This window comes from Limulus polyphemus, unplaced genomic scaffold (assembly GCF_000517525.1).
Source record: "Limulus polyphemus unplaced genomic scaffold, Limulus_polyphemus-2.1.2 Scaffold34, whole genome shotgun sequence".
In the NCBI taxonomy this organism is placed as follows: domain Eukaryota; kingdom Metazoa; phylum Arthropoda; class Merostomata; order Xiphosura; family Limulidae; genus Limulus; species Limulus polyphemus.
Genome location: NW_013665644.1, coordinates 1,376,610 through 1,393,038, shown reverse-complemented (window position 1 = coordinate 1,393,038; position 16,429 = coordinate 1,376,610). Strand labels below are relative to the sequence as shown.

Genomic DNA, 16,429 nt, shown 5'->3' with positions numbered 1-16,429 from the left:
ATCTAAAGCCTAAAAAATATTTGTTTCACATCCTCCACATGCAAAATTGATAAGGCCTAGCAGCCTATGGCAAGCAGCAAAGGAGTACAAAGTTTGTAACTAGATGAGATAATTCTTTTCTATACTTCTTTATTTACTGTTCTGTTTTAAAAAAAATAAGTTTAAGAACTTCTTTGTAAATACTAATAATGTATATACATATATAATGTATTATAACTGAAATGTGACTGTATTTTACAAAATACTAGTCCACTAAAACACAGCCAAGACAGGTCATTTTGTAAAGACTAAAGGCAAGTTTTATATTCTTGGATATGGTAACATGAGTGCCACATCATTGCAATTTCTGTAATGTTAGCCAGGCACAGCTAGAATGTCAATATAATAAAAAACAATAAATATATATATATAGAAATGTGTAATGTTATGACATTCAAGCTATTTAGAATAAACATTTGTGTTTTTGTGTTATAATATGTAGTCATTCTAGAAAAAAAAGCATAATTTATATTTATTTCCTAATTTTTTATGGTGGTCCAATTGACCGAACCTGTACAGAGATTCGTTAGTGAAAATAACAGTTAAAATATAACAATTTTTCTTAAAAAACATTTGATAATTGTCTAAGCATTGTAAAGATTTTGCATGTGAAATTTGAAAATTTTCTGATGCATAAAAGTATTTTTAATCTTAAAATCAAAATTATTTTGCATTAGGATAATCAACATGCGAAAAGAAAAAAGGCATGAGAAAAAAATTAATTGAAAAATTCTGATATTATGTGTATAAAAGCCTTGTAATGTTTAATGATAATCTGAAAAAATTTCGTTAAGATACGCTTACTAATTTAAAAGTTATAGCTATAACAAGCACAAAATGGTTACAAAAGAGTTAATTGGGTGTTTGTCCCCTTCCATAAGATCATTAGCTTTGTTGATCTGGACTTTAGTCACCACTTTATCTCTTAAGATTTTCAAGCCTCATTATTTTGCTTGTTATCAACCAAGTGTTAATGAGTTGTCGTTAATCCCACTGACAGAATAGGTTACAATTTTGATCTTTCTCAGTGATTTGATACTTCTTCACTATATCCTCTCAATTGAAAGTTTGACCATAAGATAAACATACTGGTCAACTATGCATTAGGGTAGCTACCATGCGATAAAAGTGGAATGTGTTTATGTTCTTCAAGCAAGTGCTTAATTCACCTGTAACCTTTTTTTTTTTTATTCAACTCTTTCCTAACTCTAAGATGCGTGTGTAACAATAGAAAAGTATGTTTGCATTAACTAAACATTGCTGATGTATCCTGTTTCATATAACTACTAAATTCTGTGTGGCTATCCTTACCCAACCAAATACAAGATTTTTTTGTATATAGTTAACTTGAATGTTATTTCTAAGCCATAAAAGATACAAATGTTATGATAGTAAAATAGCTTTTTAAGAGCATTCTACTAACGTAAAAATTCTTTCTAATAATAAAGAATTGAAAAAACATTCCACATTATGAACTGTAGTACTGCTTCAGTGTTAACCAAAATATAATTTTTCTCTCTTCTTGAGGAATGTACATACACTTGTCACTGGGCTTTCAGTGTTTCTAATGTAATATGTAAAAGCATGATTCTGTAGTTGAAGTTTCTTTTCTTGGGGTAATGTCAATTTTATATATTTTTTCTCAGTTTCTAAAGTGATAAACATTGTACAGTCAACTCCTTCGATTTTATGAAGTTTTGCCAATCTTTATAGAAATTTGCTAGATAGGAGACAGACATGGCCAACTTGAGTAGAGATGATCCCTTATTTATCACACAAGTTCCCAGAATTTGAATGTTTTAAAGTATATGCAGGAGCATATTGTGAGATCAATTCACTCAACAGTTTTTTCACTCATCAGACTAAATAGCAGCATTCTTTGCAGTGTGGAACTCTGTCTTTAAAGGGCAAAGTGACTCATGGTCATTGATGAAGATTATGCAAAGATCTTGTTCATTTTGCTTATATCTTTCAAACCATGGATAAGTTTTAGAATTGAAGTCATTTTCATACAATTAAAGATGAGGATGATCCAAAGGGGAACAGACTTTTTTCTATTATTTGTTGTAAACTTAGTAAGTTATAAGACTGTTGTTTAAGGTATAGAATAACTACAGTGAGACCATTGTAGCAAAGTAATTTAATTGTCTCTTATTTGCTAAATTTGTTTTATATTATCATACATTTTGTAATTGTTAGCCGGGATATTGCTCTCTTTAATGAGAATACTTATCATGCATCTACTTATGACAATTATTATTCCAAGTTTTTTTTTAAATACTTCAGCTTTGTAGATTAATTAATTTCCTGTTTCACTGATATTCAGCTCATTTTAATATTTTTGAAATAAAATTCAGGAAGAAGGTGATTTACCGATCAAGGTTGAGTACAGATGTATGTGTTTTCTCAGTCAGTTAACTTTACCCAACTTATTGAAATTCATCTGAGTCGTTTTTCCTGTTCTCAGCTATTATCAGAATAGGTTTCCAACTAGTTTCTTTCTGTAGCACTTGATATAACTGTTTAAGGAGAGAAACAGTTTGTTGCTTTATTTCACTGGTATTGGTTCAGTCTGGTCCCAGAGTCCAGAATAATAAATAAAACATCAGATACACATAAATGTCTTTATGGAGTAGTTAATTAAGTATGGGGTTATCCATTCATAAGAATTAATCTATTTTTGCACTATAATATCTAATTAAATAAGCTGTTTTAAATACTGGCAGTATCCATGCAGTCAATATGTTATCTGTTAGGCAATTTTAAATAAATGTGCTGTTCATTTAGAAATTGAGTAAATACACATTATATATATAAACTTGGGTATTTTTCTTCACAGGATGAAGTTGCTCTTACATTTTCATTTCAACTTTTTCCCCCCAATGGGTCAGTAGCAAGTTTATGGACTTACAACCTAAAATCCAGGGCTCAGTTCTCTGATATGGACATAGTGCAGATAGCTCATTGTGTGTCTTTGTGCTAAAATAAACAATCACTTCAAAGCTTTAGAAAATGCATAAAAAAAATTGTTGATATATCCATGTGATCTGGAAAAACTGAATAAATATAGATAATTTTTGTAAATAATTACCAAATCTAAACAAAATCTTTTAATAAAAATCCTCCATGCCAACTTTGTCCTCCAATTTGTCAGTGGTAAATTTATGGATTTACAACAATGTTGGACCAAGCATATGTAGCCCTTTGTGTATCTTTGCATTGAAAAATACAAACCCTACTAACTTTATACAAGTAAATTTTATTCACCTCCAAAAGTCATTTGCTGCTCATTTGAAATTCAGTGTATTTTACCAAAGAAAATTAAACATTATTTTTTTAAAATGGATTGACTTTGTAACTGGTTATTTTTCTCTAAGCAATTAAATAAAATACCTTAATTTCTAAACAAATTTCTAATTTTTGTTATTTACCCAGTGATAAGATTTTCTGGCATCATTTCTAGTTTATTGATATTTTGTCATTATAAAATATATTTAAAATATTTTTAGTATTGACAAAATATTCTCTGTTTTACAATAGGGTTGGGTGTGGCCTAGTGGTTAGCCTGTTGGGCTGTGGATTGAAGGATCTGAGGTTTGAGGTGTGTTGCTACTCTACATGCTCTGCACTTTCAGCTGTGGGCATGCTATTAAAGTGATAGTTGGTCCTTTTATTCGGTTGAAAGAGCAAGACAAAGCCCTTGTAATGGCATGTATTGTTGGTTGCCTGTTTTTTCTCTGATCAGTAGTTCAAAGTTAAAGATTGTTATACTTGAAAACTAAGGGTCATTGGGCAGGTCACTTGGCCCACATGAGCATATGGTGTGGTTCAGATAAAAAATTCCAATTCTGATAATAAGTCATTTCTACATACAGATTAAAAATTTGCACCCTAAAAATGGCCTCTTTACCACTTATAATTTTAATAAGGACTATTATATATACCTTTATTATTCGTTATACAACATATAATACAACTGTATTAGATAAATGGAAAGAGTACACTAACCTTTTTGCAGTTATACATTTGATTAATTTATGTTTTGAATACAGTATTTAAAAGTTTCTTTTTTTTGTTATACTTTATAGGTGTGGAACACGTATGTTACAGTAATTTATTACTGTTGTAAACAACTGTAATGTTAGTGGAAATTTGCAAATTTGAAATTATTTTACTGTACACTTTCCATCCTTTAATGCTTTTGAAAAGTAAATCTTCTGCTGTTAGAGATGAGTGACAGTTACACATATGTTATGATAATATAGAAGTACTATTAAGTGGTGGGACAACATTGGATTGTTTCCAGGAGATGAAAAGTATGGATTGTAACATTTGTATCCATGTGGTGCATGTTTATGTATAGAGTGGTTTTGAACAGACATAGTAGAAAGATTAACTTAAAGAAAAATGTTAAAAAAGTAATAACTGAAAGTTAACTAACTTATATACCAAAACAACAGAGAAGGTGAAAAAATTGTTTTTATAAGTCAAACAAAGAGTAATTTGATAAGAGCTACTAAATCAGAACACCTGTAATACACTATATGTAGTAAGATGTTAATACAATTTGTATTAAAAATTGTCTGAACAGATGTTGGAAAATAAATTAGTTATTTTCATATCCAGTGTTGAAATATATACAATTTCTGTATTTTGTTACCATGCTAATTTAACTTCTGTAATGTGATTTATATTTAATTACAACTGCTCTTAATTTCCATTTAGTTTTTTCTTATGTCTATTCTAAATTACACATACAAATATGTAAATTAACACACACACACTAACAAACTGTAATGATCAACTCTTACAAATGGCTACGTGACATCACTGAACTTCCAATATGTGTCATATCTCTCATATTACTCAAAAAAGAAAGACCTCCCTCCTCCTTCCAAAAGCTTTAGAGTTGTTGCGTCTCATGCTTGTTGAACGTGTGTGTGTGTGAGAGAGATTCTACATAATAGATACTCTTCTTGCTTAGAAATATAAATTTATCACAGACACTGTGTAATAAACTATTTCTTTCTAGGTCTAGTTTTTGGTATGGGTCATGTTGTCTAACTGGAAAGACCTACACTATAGGCTTTTTACGTTTTTGTAAACAGGTAACTTTACAGTATTCTCTTTGAACAGTACTAGTTTTGTTAAATACTTGGGAATAAATATTGAAATATGCTAAGTTAAACTTATAAATAATAATAAATGTGGAATAATACATCTATTTCAAATACGTTTCTTAAAGTAACATAAAGTTTCTGTATATGGTAATTTTTCTTCTGTGAATATTAATTCTATAAAAAAATTTAATAGTCAATGGTACAATACTTATAAGTCATTATTACAATTTGGTTTTTGAAAGTTTACAAACACGTGTATTTTCTACCATAAACCAAAACTACAGCAAAAAGAAAATAGGCATTACTTAAATTATTTTGTAAAAATCAATTTATGATATTTTATAATGTGAGAATTTTGGCTCTAATTTATAAAAATTGAGTAATCTGCATTTGTGTTTGAATTAAAAACTAAAAACAGGTAAAAAAGAACAAATCTGTGGGAAGTATGAAATGTTACTGATATCATTAGTAAATTTATATGTATATTATTAACAACATAACACAGTTTTTAAAAACTATTTTTTATATTTTTCATTTGTTTTATTTTCCTCTTTACTAACATTTTCCTTATGATGCTGAAATTCTAGCAAGCTTTATTTGTGCCCTTACTATAAATCTTGTTTAAACTTTTAGAAAGAAGTAAATTAAAACTTGTACAGTTCTTCTGAAGATCTTGAAACAAAATTTATTTCAGAACATCTTTTTTCCTGGCTATCCTAGCCATATGTTTGTTTCTATATAGTCCAACTTTTTGTAAATTTTTCATTACATTTATAGTGCTTGAAGAATATCTTATGGTACTGTTCACAAGTATATAGATTGATATTACTGATTTTGATAGAATGTATGTTTTTTTTTAGGGTTATGCATGTTAGAAATGCTACTCCAAATTTGTAGTAACTTTGAAACCCATATTCAAGGTACACTTGAGCTACACTAATAACATGTGTAAAATCTTGATTTTCACTTATTTCTAACAGAGCTCAAGTAGTTTCAGAAATTCAGAAGTATTAATTTGGGTTAAATGTCTTAATTATCAAAGTAAAAACACAAAACTTGAAACATGCATTGTTTGCAAGATACTCATATGTGTAAATCTTGAGATTCACTAAATTCAAGGAGATATTTTTTTCAATGGGGGTGCATAATAGGTGGTATAATTGCAAATGTAATTAGGTATATAGATATAGCTCACTGGTTTTGTGCATAATTTTTAAAAAAATGTTTGGCTCCAATAGCAAGAATATATATATATATATGTATAATGGTAATTTAACATAACTTGCGTCATTCTCACCATCTTTCATAACTTTTTATCTGTCAAGATATGTGTAGGCCTGGGCATAGCTTATATGGATGCTATGTCTTTGCCATCACCTGATGTAGCAGTACAATAGTTGAATAATATTAGCTGTGGGAACGAAAGTGATGCCATGATTTAGGATTATTATGATATTAGTTGATACATAGGAACTGTACTATGTAATAAGCAGACTTGATAACCATTGTGCATAGACTAATGAACTGTAGTGACCAAGAATGCTACAAGCAGGCATTCAGCTTTTATGAAGTTTTACCAGCAAGAATGTATCGTTTCGATGCATATTCATCAGTGTCAACAGTAGAAAGATATTATGGTGTTTTAGAGCACATAATTTTGAAACTAGTCAGGTTTATTTAAAGTGCCTACTAGTCTTGTTATATATTATTTTGTGTAGAAAATCTGCTGTACACATATATATATATATATTTGTTAACTATAAAGACATTAGATCTGATGTTAAAAGTCTACTAAGTGTGAAATTGAATGTTCTTGTTATTGTTCATGTAGTCTTAATGTTAAGTTGAATTAGCAGTAACTTCAACTTTTGATATCTATCTTGATAGTCTAATGATTACGTTTTGGCATTAATAGCTGTAATGATAAACTGACAAATGTCAATATAAAGGTTAACATTAAAAACAGTTACTAGGTCTATGTACACCTATAAATTAACACACATATATATATATATATATACATACACACACACACAGACACATATGTATTGTATGTACATACAATGAAAACCTTCATTCCTGTAAGTTATTTTGAATTATGATTGATATTACAACATTACACTGCAACAAGATACAATTTCAGTATTTTTCAAACTTGAAATATAGGGGGCAACATTCCACCTTTGAAACCCCTGCCAGGGCTTTATCCCTGGACTTTGATGAGACCTTAAGACCTCTGGTGTGCCTTTCAAGATTTTTAGCTACAGCTTATTCTCATGTGGTGCATCTCTATATCATATAGACCAGATAATAACAATAAAGTTGGGCGAATTTTTGAAATTCTAATTATGCATAAATACAACTTTTTGTAACTTTGAAAAAGTGAACTGAATATATAAAGTGATATGTGTCTTGTATTCTGTTGAAATGGATAGAAAAATCACAGTTGTAAAGCTGGGCTTGAAACTAACTATTTATTTTGGCCACTGGCAAATGTTTACCATTACTTTGTAAGCTCTCACAACAGTACCAGTTGCATGCTCTAAGCAGGTATAACTGATCAGCTCACAAGAATTTTCTTGAAGTGTCATATTTTCCATTTAATGTTTTTAATATACAACCAAATTTTAGTTCTACATGTCAGTTCAAGGTCTTTTTTACAAAATCACAAAGCAAATGTGTATGACACGTGTAGCAAAGAAAGAAAGATATGATATTTACGAAGGATTGAGTACTTTCAAGTGAAATAATTTCTTACTTGTCAATTTAACCTGTGGGTTAATTATATCTATTTTCCTGTCATTTTATATGATAGTAAACTTGAAAAAAAAGGAACAATTTGGTGTGGATTTCACCATTACTAAGAGCATGAGATCATATATGAGATGGAATTTCATTTTCCATTTAAAAAAAATTATGAGAATTCTGTGACATGCTATTTTTATTTTAAATAATCAGAAATGCTCTGAACGCAACAAATGATGAGTGGTATTTGTAATATTATATTTATGAAAAGTCAAAATCACATTTTTAAGATGTAGTCGAATACCTCTCAATTCTTTTTTATGCATTTGATGATCAGTCATGTTATCCCATAGTCATCATGCTTGTGTTATTTGTAACTTTGAAGAGAATTAAAGAGGTTAGTACACTAAACTGTTCTTTGATTATGGCTAGACAGAAGACATTTGGATATTTTGATGGAGAGCCAGTATGAATAGAAGCAAACTAATTAAAGCATAAAATTGGCTACAAGTTTCACTTACAGAATGTGAAACTTCTTCTAGACCAATGAAACAGTTCTCAGCTACTCCATTCTCAGCAAAGCACAGAATAGCTAGCTTGCTTGCAATGGTGCCAAGAACATTTTCAGTAGACTAACATTTGGAGCAGTATTCTATCTGTTGATGAGTTATGCTTCACTCTGCAGTCAGCTGACAGACATTTACTCATTAGGAGAGAATCTGAAGTCAGTTAAGATCCCATATTCATATGGCATTGATGGAAATATGATTGAACAGGAATAAATGTTAGTGGATATATCAATCCACAGTTTTATATGCAAATTCAGTAAAAAACGAAAATTAATGGTACAGTTACTTACTATATTCTATGATATTTTGTGCTGTCACAATGGCTTTGCATTCCCACCAAGTTTCAATCCCATTGAGTTTGTATGGAATGTTCTTGGAAGATTCTTTGCGTTGTCAAGGATGCCTTGGAACAACTCTTTTCAGAAATTGGTTGAAGACACATCAAGACCGTATTTAGACTGATTTCAATCTTGCAGCATCATTGCTAGGCTGTCTTTGTTGTTTATGTTGGTCATACTCCATATTGAATTGAAATGCTAATGAATATAAAGATGTAAAAACTCTTCCAAACATTTGTTTCCTGAATGTAGGATGACTGAACAGTTTACATATCAGGTTACCTGACGGACGATCAGATACTAAATTTTCATAAAATAAACGGGGAAGGAGGTGGGGGTCATTGACATCATGTATGGTTTTGCCTTGTTATAGATAAAATACTAAATTTCTAATTATCATTTAGTTTTCTGTGCAATATAGTAAGAATTCATAAGAAAACTATAAAAATTATTACAAGTTTATTGATATTAGGGAATATTAAAGACAAATTATAGAACTTAAGATTACAGATATACCGGTTAAGTGTTGGAAATAAAAGAAAATTTAAAAACAAAAATAATAATAATAATGTATTCAGAATGATGATTTAAAATATCAGTAAATCACAGATAAACATTCATTTACGTATTAGTATGGAGTAAGTGAAGATATTTTTTAAGGTAGAAGTTGAATTTTTGTTTACATTTATATGTATATGACCATTTCAGTTTGTTGGAATTTTTAATTGTGTTTTAGTTGAAACAATACATGAATAATTTTTTTTGATAAAAACATTTTGCTTATAGGCCACACTTCAGTTTTGTGGTGTAAAACCTCTGATGTCAGTGATAACATTGATTCTGCAGCCATTTGGAAAGTACTCTGATGGAGATTGGAGGTAAGGTACATTCACCATGTGGGCAACACGTAAAGCACTTGATTTTACCCAGTCACATAAGCCAAATTTGTTATAACATAAGAATATACTAAATTATACATAAAGATGTGTGAAAATATAGAACACAAGTTACAAACATTTGTTAGCAAGAAGGGTTAATATTGTAATAGATACAAAACATGTAAACAAGTTAAATATAGAAAAGCAATGTAAAAATCATGCCAGTTCATAAATAGCTTTGTATTTTAGAACTAAACTTTTGTTGAGAGGATATTTTAACAGAGTGCTTGAAATACCATCAAGGAATATTGAAATTATATATATTTGAAAACACTGGTCTTGAATGTCATCCCATCAAAGAACTCTACTTGATAGATAAAATTTTGTTATTTCAAACTTTGAATATTTAATCTTTCAGACAGAAAATATAATAGGAAAATGATGAGGGCACCAGAAATTAATGGTTCAAAATTTAAGTATTTCAACACGAGTGACTTGGAGGCCTCAGAATTCAATAGTTTTGTTTCATGAAATATATGAAGTTGATAAAACCACACATCGATTAAAATATGGTGGTCATTTGTCTTGTATATTTGTTACTTAAGAATAATGATCCTCAATGAACTGCTGGTTAGTAAATACATTGATAAGAAGCCATTTTTACTTTTTTTGCTCCTGAAATTATAGGTTTTTTTCAATATTTTTTGTCTGTGTTCATTTTTTGAAGTGATATTTATATTTGTCTCTCTCCAGACCTGACAGTGGATATTTGTATATCACCATAATCTACAACATTAGTGTTTCTCTGGCATTGTATGGACTTGTGCTATTTTACTTTGCCACCAAAGAGCTTTTGTCCCCCTATGAACCAGTTTGGAAATTTTGCACAGTCAAGTCAGTCATTTTTCTTTCATTTTGGCAAGGTAAGAAGTTTCTGGAGTGTTGTTTTGTTTCAAATACTTAACTGAATGTAAACAAGCAAAACATTTTGTTTAAATATACAATTTATTTTGGAACAAGAAATGTACAAAGCTTATTTAATTCATGCAAAATGTCATTACTGCAGTGGTCAATTGGTCAGTTTACTACATTCATAACTCACGTGTATAATCACGTCTATCTGAATCAGAATTATAGGTAAAGCCCTAATGAAATTTTAATACTTATTAAAAATATTTTAATCTAAGTTAACAAAAGAGAAAGGAGGATTGTCAAGATCATTGACCAAAAGTATTTATTATAGTTTGTTTTCAAGTTAGTATCTTATTGAAATGTAAAGAAAAAAATGTAATTTTTTATACCAATTTTAGGTCAATAGGGTAAACAGAAACAAAATTAGAGATGTTAACATTTTGTTCAGAGGGGTAGCTGTTGTGTAAATAAAAGATTTTTACATATGCAAATAAGGTGATTATAAAAAAGAAAGTCATTTTAGCATGTTTAACCACTGACTATAAGAAAATTTCATGTAAATTATGATTTTATTTCAATATCTTGATTTCTTGAAAAAAGAACCCATAACAAGAACAAAACCTGGCCAAGTACAGTGTTTGCATTAGCATTTTAATTGTTTTGGTCCTGGGGTGAACCAAGACACTTGAAAAAAATGGGATACCTTATATTTTTACACAAATCATAAAAACAACAGAATTTTGAATTTTTTAAAGTTTATGACTTTATAACTGTAGTAACAATTGAATGTTTTTTCATTGCATTGTTTTGTCCACACTGTTTTTGCTGCCACAAGGTCCTCCTCATAGTACAAGATCTTGAAGATAGACTTTACTACATCCGAGTCAGACTGCTGCTTGGTCAATTCCATACAGTGGAACAAAACATCTTTGCCCACAATATCACAGCAAATGATGTGGATGTTGTAGTGTTGAATTAAAACAAAATGCAGACAAAAGATCTGTCATATTGAAAATTATTATATAATACTTTAGTGAAAGGGATTATAAGAGCAACATAAAAGTAATTTTAATCTATGTGCCTAGGATTTATTATAAAGCAGTTTTTTTATCTCTGGTGTTAAAATCAGTGCATTTACTCATAAAAATGTTTTAATGTGAATACTGCATGTATCTGAAAACATTTCTTAAATAGTCTCAAGTTCACCTGATATATTCACAGTATGCATCATTTTGCCTCATTGTGCTCACACAAGTTTCCTGACTCCCCCCACCCTTTCCCTGCCACCTATATTTCAACTCTTCTTCAACTTGTATTGCTTAGATATTTTAATATGTCATGAAGTACTGTATAAAGATGTTTTCTTCTGTTAAAAATTAATACAAACATTTAAAACTGGATTTGTTATTAGGATAAATGATGAGGAAATTCTGACATTTTATCTTTCTGTTTTTTTTTCATTAGTAGATTCCATCTTTTGTTCTTTTAGAAATAAAACTGTAGAAACCATGATCTGTATGAAATTATCTTACCTTTACAGTCATTAGTCATGCTAAAATGATTTATAATTTGTATATAAATATTTTCATGCACACAATTTCAGTGAGATACTACTTGAATATGGGTTTTTGGTCACTGATTTTGCCAGTTTCCTATGTAAGTTATATATTCATAACTATCATCAAACCAAAAGGATAGAAAAGTTGCTGTTTGAGTTTGAATATTCAAGTTTCATAATCCGTAAGAAGATAATTTTCATGCTAAAAAGTAAAAGAAAATAATATCTAAAAATGCAATGTAGAGATAAGATGTAATTCACCTGACATAAAAATTAAAACAATATTTCTGTTTTAGGCCACCAGTTGGTAAACATACATGCAAGTAGAGCCACACTTTAGTTGCTGTTAACATTTTATTTGATTTTTTTTTTCTGAAACAAAAAAAAGCAGTTTTTTTAACATACTTTAATAAACTAAGGTGACTTTATATATATTTAGTGGAGAGAGTTAACATTTGATTACTTTCTGAAAATAACTTGTATCAAAGGATTACTCATAGACAAAAAAAGGGAACAAAATTAAATGTTTTAATTATCATTGAACCTCAGGCTCAAAATAGCTATTCTAAGACATTATAAAAATTTTTAATGATCTTTGGTTGGTTGTCAATTTCTGATAGAAAAGATCTTTTTAATGACATGGTAATTCATATTGAAGGATCAGTATACAATACTGCAAATAATGTATGATGTACATATATTTCACTCTGTGTAATATTAGTAACTTTGTTGAAAGCCTCATAAATTATGAAAATTTATTACAGCTACACATATGCATATGTAAGTGCATTTAAAATTTTAACTTTAAAATCCTTACAGTTAATAACTTGGTAAGTCAACTGTAGTGTGTAGCAGTTTTATTCTGTTATTTCTGTCTGGTAGATTTATCACAAAATAAATTTCTGAATCAATTTCATACTTCTGGGTGCACATATGTTTCAAAAGTTTTTAAGCTTGAAACTAAAATGTTTATGAATTAGTTAAAAGTAAAAATGATAGTTAAGTAAAATACAATAACATTTACATAATTGTTTAGTATTTACTGTAAGTGAAGCTTGGCATGGTCTGGTGCTTAGGCCACTCTATTTGCAAATTGTGGGTTGCTAGTTCAAACACATCACCGGACATGTTTGCCTTTTCAGTCATGTGGGTGTTATAATGTGACAGTCAATCCCATTATTCACTGGTAAAGAGTAGCTCATGAACTGGTGATGAGTGGTGTTAACTAGTTGCCTTCTCTCTAGTCTGTCACTTCAAGATTAGGGATGGCTAGAGAATATAGCCCTCTAGTAGCTTTGTACAAAATTCAATAAACAGCATAATGCTGTAGATGTTTTACTTAACCAAACAATGCTAAGATTTAAAAACAGTTAAAAAGTATAGCTAAAATCAGAAAACAGATTTACACCTAATGTTGCCTTTGCTTTGTCAATATATATGTTGAATTTTAAAAAGTATTAATTAATTTTCAATTTTTTTTGCTTTCTGTGTTAATTTCCAGGTGTAATCTTAGCAGTGCTAGAGAATGCTGGTGTGATTTCTCCCATCTATTCTAATCAGGGGATATCCATGGCTAGTGCTGGTACTGTGTCTGCTGGCTATCAGAACTTCCTTATCTGTATTGAGATGTTCTTTGCTTCACTAGCCTTGCGGTATGCCTTTCCATATCAGGTTTACATGCAAAATTACCAACAGGAATCTCAGGGACGATCTGTCACCATGCAGAGCATTTCAAGCAGTCTAAAGGTAAGGACAGTTATATGTCAAGCTGTGAATTTCAAGTTGAATACTGTATTTAGTGTCTTAATTACAAATCTATTACAAGTGGTGATTTAATAATACTGTATTTCAGTATTTTATTTTTATGAAATTTTGCAGGAGACCATGAACCCAAAGGACATCATGAATGATGCCATTCATAACTTCCACCCTCAGTACCAACAGTACACCCAATACACTGCTCCTCCCCCTGCTTTGGGTCACCGGGGAGCTGTACAGGGGATGAGAATTGGTAGTGTGGAGGATGAGAATGTTGACAGAGGATCACGTGGCCCTCGTCGCCCCACCACCATTCAAGGAAGACAGGCTACTCCAATGAACCAGAACTACACAGAGAAGACCACATTATTAAGCTCAGATGATGAATTTCAGTAAAGGTTAAGTTGTAATAAAATATTGGTACTGTTTTTCTTTTTTTTTTCCTGTTGTTACATATGGGCTAGAGTACTATACAAAATAAAGCAAGCTTATGTCAAATATTAATTGGAAATAGATTGGTTCATAAGTTTTAAATATATTGTGATGCTTTTTTTTTCCTATTCAGTTTTGTATCTTTATTGTATCAGCCAAAACATTTAATCTGCTGAACTTTTTATCGTGGACATTTCACTATGTCTTGTTGTTGTAGCTAGTCAGTATATGCATTTGTTGTTGCAGTAAGAATTGTTGAATCAAATGAAGTGCATAATTGTATTATATATATTTATATATATATATACTTGTATGTTTATTATTAATGTATGGCCACAGATCATTAATTTTGCAGAGAACTCTCCTTTAATATTTTTTTCTTTTCATCTTTTAGAAATTATAAGTAGTTTGATACTATTTTTGTGAAAGTGAAGTTGAAACATCTATTCTACCTTTTATAAAATGATTATTTGTAAAGAAGCTATAGGTGATTAGATTTCTTTTAACATAAAAAGTCATCAGTCATTATGTATATCTGCTGATGGCATAATTAGCCATAAAACAAATAACAATATTAAATATCTTTTTTTTTTCAAGTTACTGTGTGTCTATCCCCTAATGTCTTTACTACCAAAACATTAAAAGACAAGCCATGGGTAAATAGATTATAAGAAAATGGTGTGTTTAACAACATAGCTAAACATTTTTTTTTACATTTTTGTTTTAAAATACTTCAGATATCAAAAATTTGGTTAGCATTTCTTAAGTATATATTGACACTCAAAAAATAATTACAGATGGAAAGAAACTACATAAAGTTTGCTCTTGATATTATAATTATAGCATTGCTTTGTAGTTTCACTAGCCTAACTTTTTTTAAATATTGTTGGACAACATTATTAAAAATGCAGAGCATGTTGGGCCAAAATTTTGTAGTGGAGATTTGGAGAAGCTGTGACCGTAGTTTTTAACATTTTAAACAAGGTTTAGCAGTACGTTTGTCAAACCTGTAGAGTTGTGGTAAGTAGAGCTGGTTGAAGTTGATGTTTTAATGAGATGTTAGGTTTTTTTAGTTCCTAGCAGTAATAAAGTACACGTATTGTTATTAAGGATTGGCCAGTTCTTACAAATATTACTAGAATTCTTCACATTTAATTTAACTGCAATAAAGGCATTTGTCATTGCAGGTATATAATGTAGTTTTGTATAATATATATATATATATTTTTTGTTTATCTTTTACATAGAGATGTCACAAGTATCTACTTAACTAAAGCGGTATCAGCCAAGCAACAATTTCAAACCCTGTTTGAGTGGTGATGTGTGGGTGCAGTCTGTTTGTTTATCGAGATACAATAATTTTATGATTATTGCTAATTTAATATTTTGTTTAGTTGAACAAGTCATAATATCAAAGGAATTTTCTATCTCTAGAGAAAAAGTCCCTATATGTATAAATTGGATGCTGAACATCTGTAGAAACACTTTGTGGTTGTCAACAAATACTAGATCTGATATAAGTAAAACATAATTTTAACTATAGATACTTGATAAATTACTTGTTGGGGCTATTGACTGTCTAGGTATAGTATACTGTACCCTATATAATAAGTAGGTTGACTGTGTAATTATAAGCAGGATATTGTTCCTAAGGTATCGGATTACTTTTAGATGAACTCACTGTTTCCTTAAGTGTGGCAGCTGATCAAGTTGTAACCCAGTCTTTCAATTTCTGCACAGGGACTAGAATGCCCAGATGCGTCTTCCTTGTTACTAAGCCTGCTAGAGACTTTCCTCCACTGAAATAGTGTTCAATTGGATTCCCTGTAAAAGCATTTTGGAAGTTAAGCATGTCAATTTGCTTAGTGGTTCTGAGTTATTGATTATATGTGTAATATGGTACATGACATCCCTTCCTCTTAGAAGTTCTGGAATTCATTAACATGTTGCTAGGGCTGGTAAAGATAAGACAAGTCTTTATAAGCAGTTGTTGTTTAGAATGCAATGTTTATTACTGTTGTATAGTGAAGCTGAACAAAAAATAGTCAATTCTGTATATATATATATATATATATATATA

The 16,429-nt window shown here is 29.9% G+C and overlaps 1 protein-coding gene across 1 annotated transcript in view; it reads left to right on the top strand.

Annotated features, from left to right (window-relative positions):
* Positions 1–16,423, top strand: part of LOC106460663 (transmembrane protein 184B-like) — a 35,298-nt gene extending 18,875 nt beyond the window's left edge. Inside the window, exons 5-10 of the mRNA XM_013920393.2 lie at positions 5,072–5,147; positions 9,598–9,689; positions 10,443–10,612; positions 13,661–13,905; positions 14,038–14,315; positions 15,597–16,423. Coding sequence (XP_013775847.1) covers positions 5,072–5,147; positions 9,598–9,689; positions 10,443–10,612; positions 13,661–13,905; positions 14,038–14,313 — 859 coding nt within the window. The 3' untranslated portion in view covers positions 14,314–14,315; positions 15,597–16,423. The remainder of the gene's footprint in view (positions 1–5,071; positions 5,148–9,597; positions 9,690–10,442; positions 10,613–13,660; positions 13,906–14,037; positions 14,316–15,596) is intronic.
* Positions 16,424–16,429: the final 6 nt, after the last annotated feature.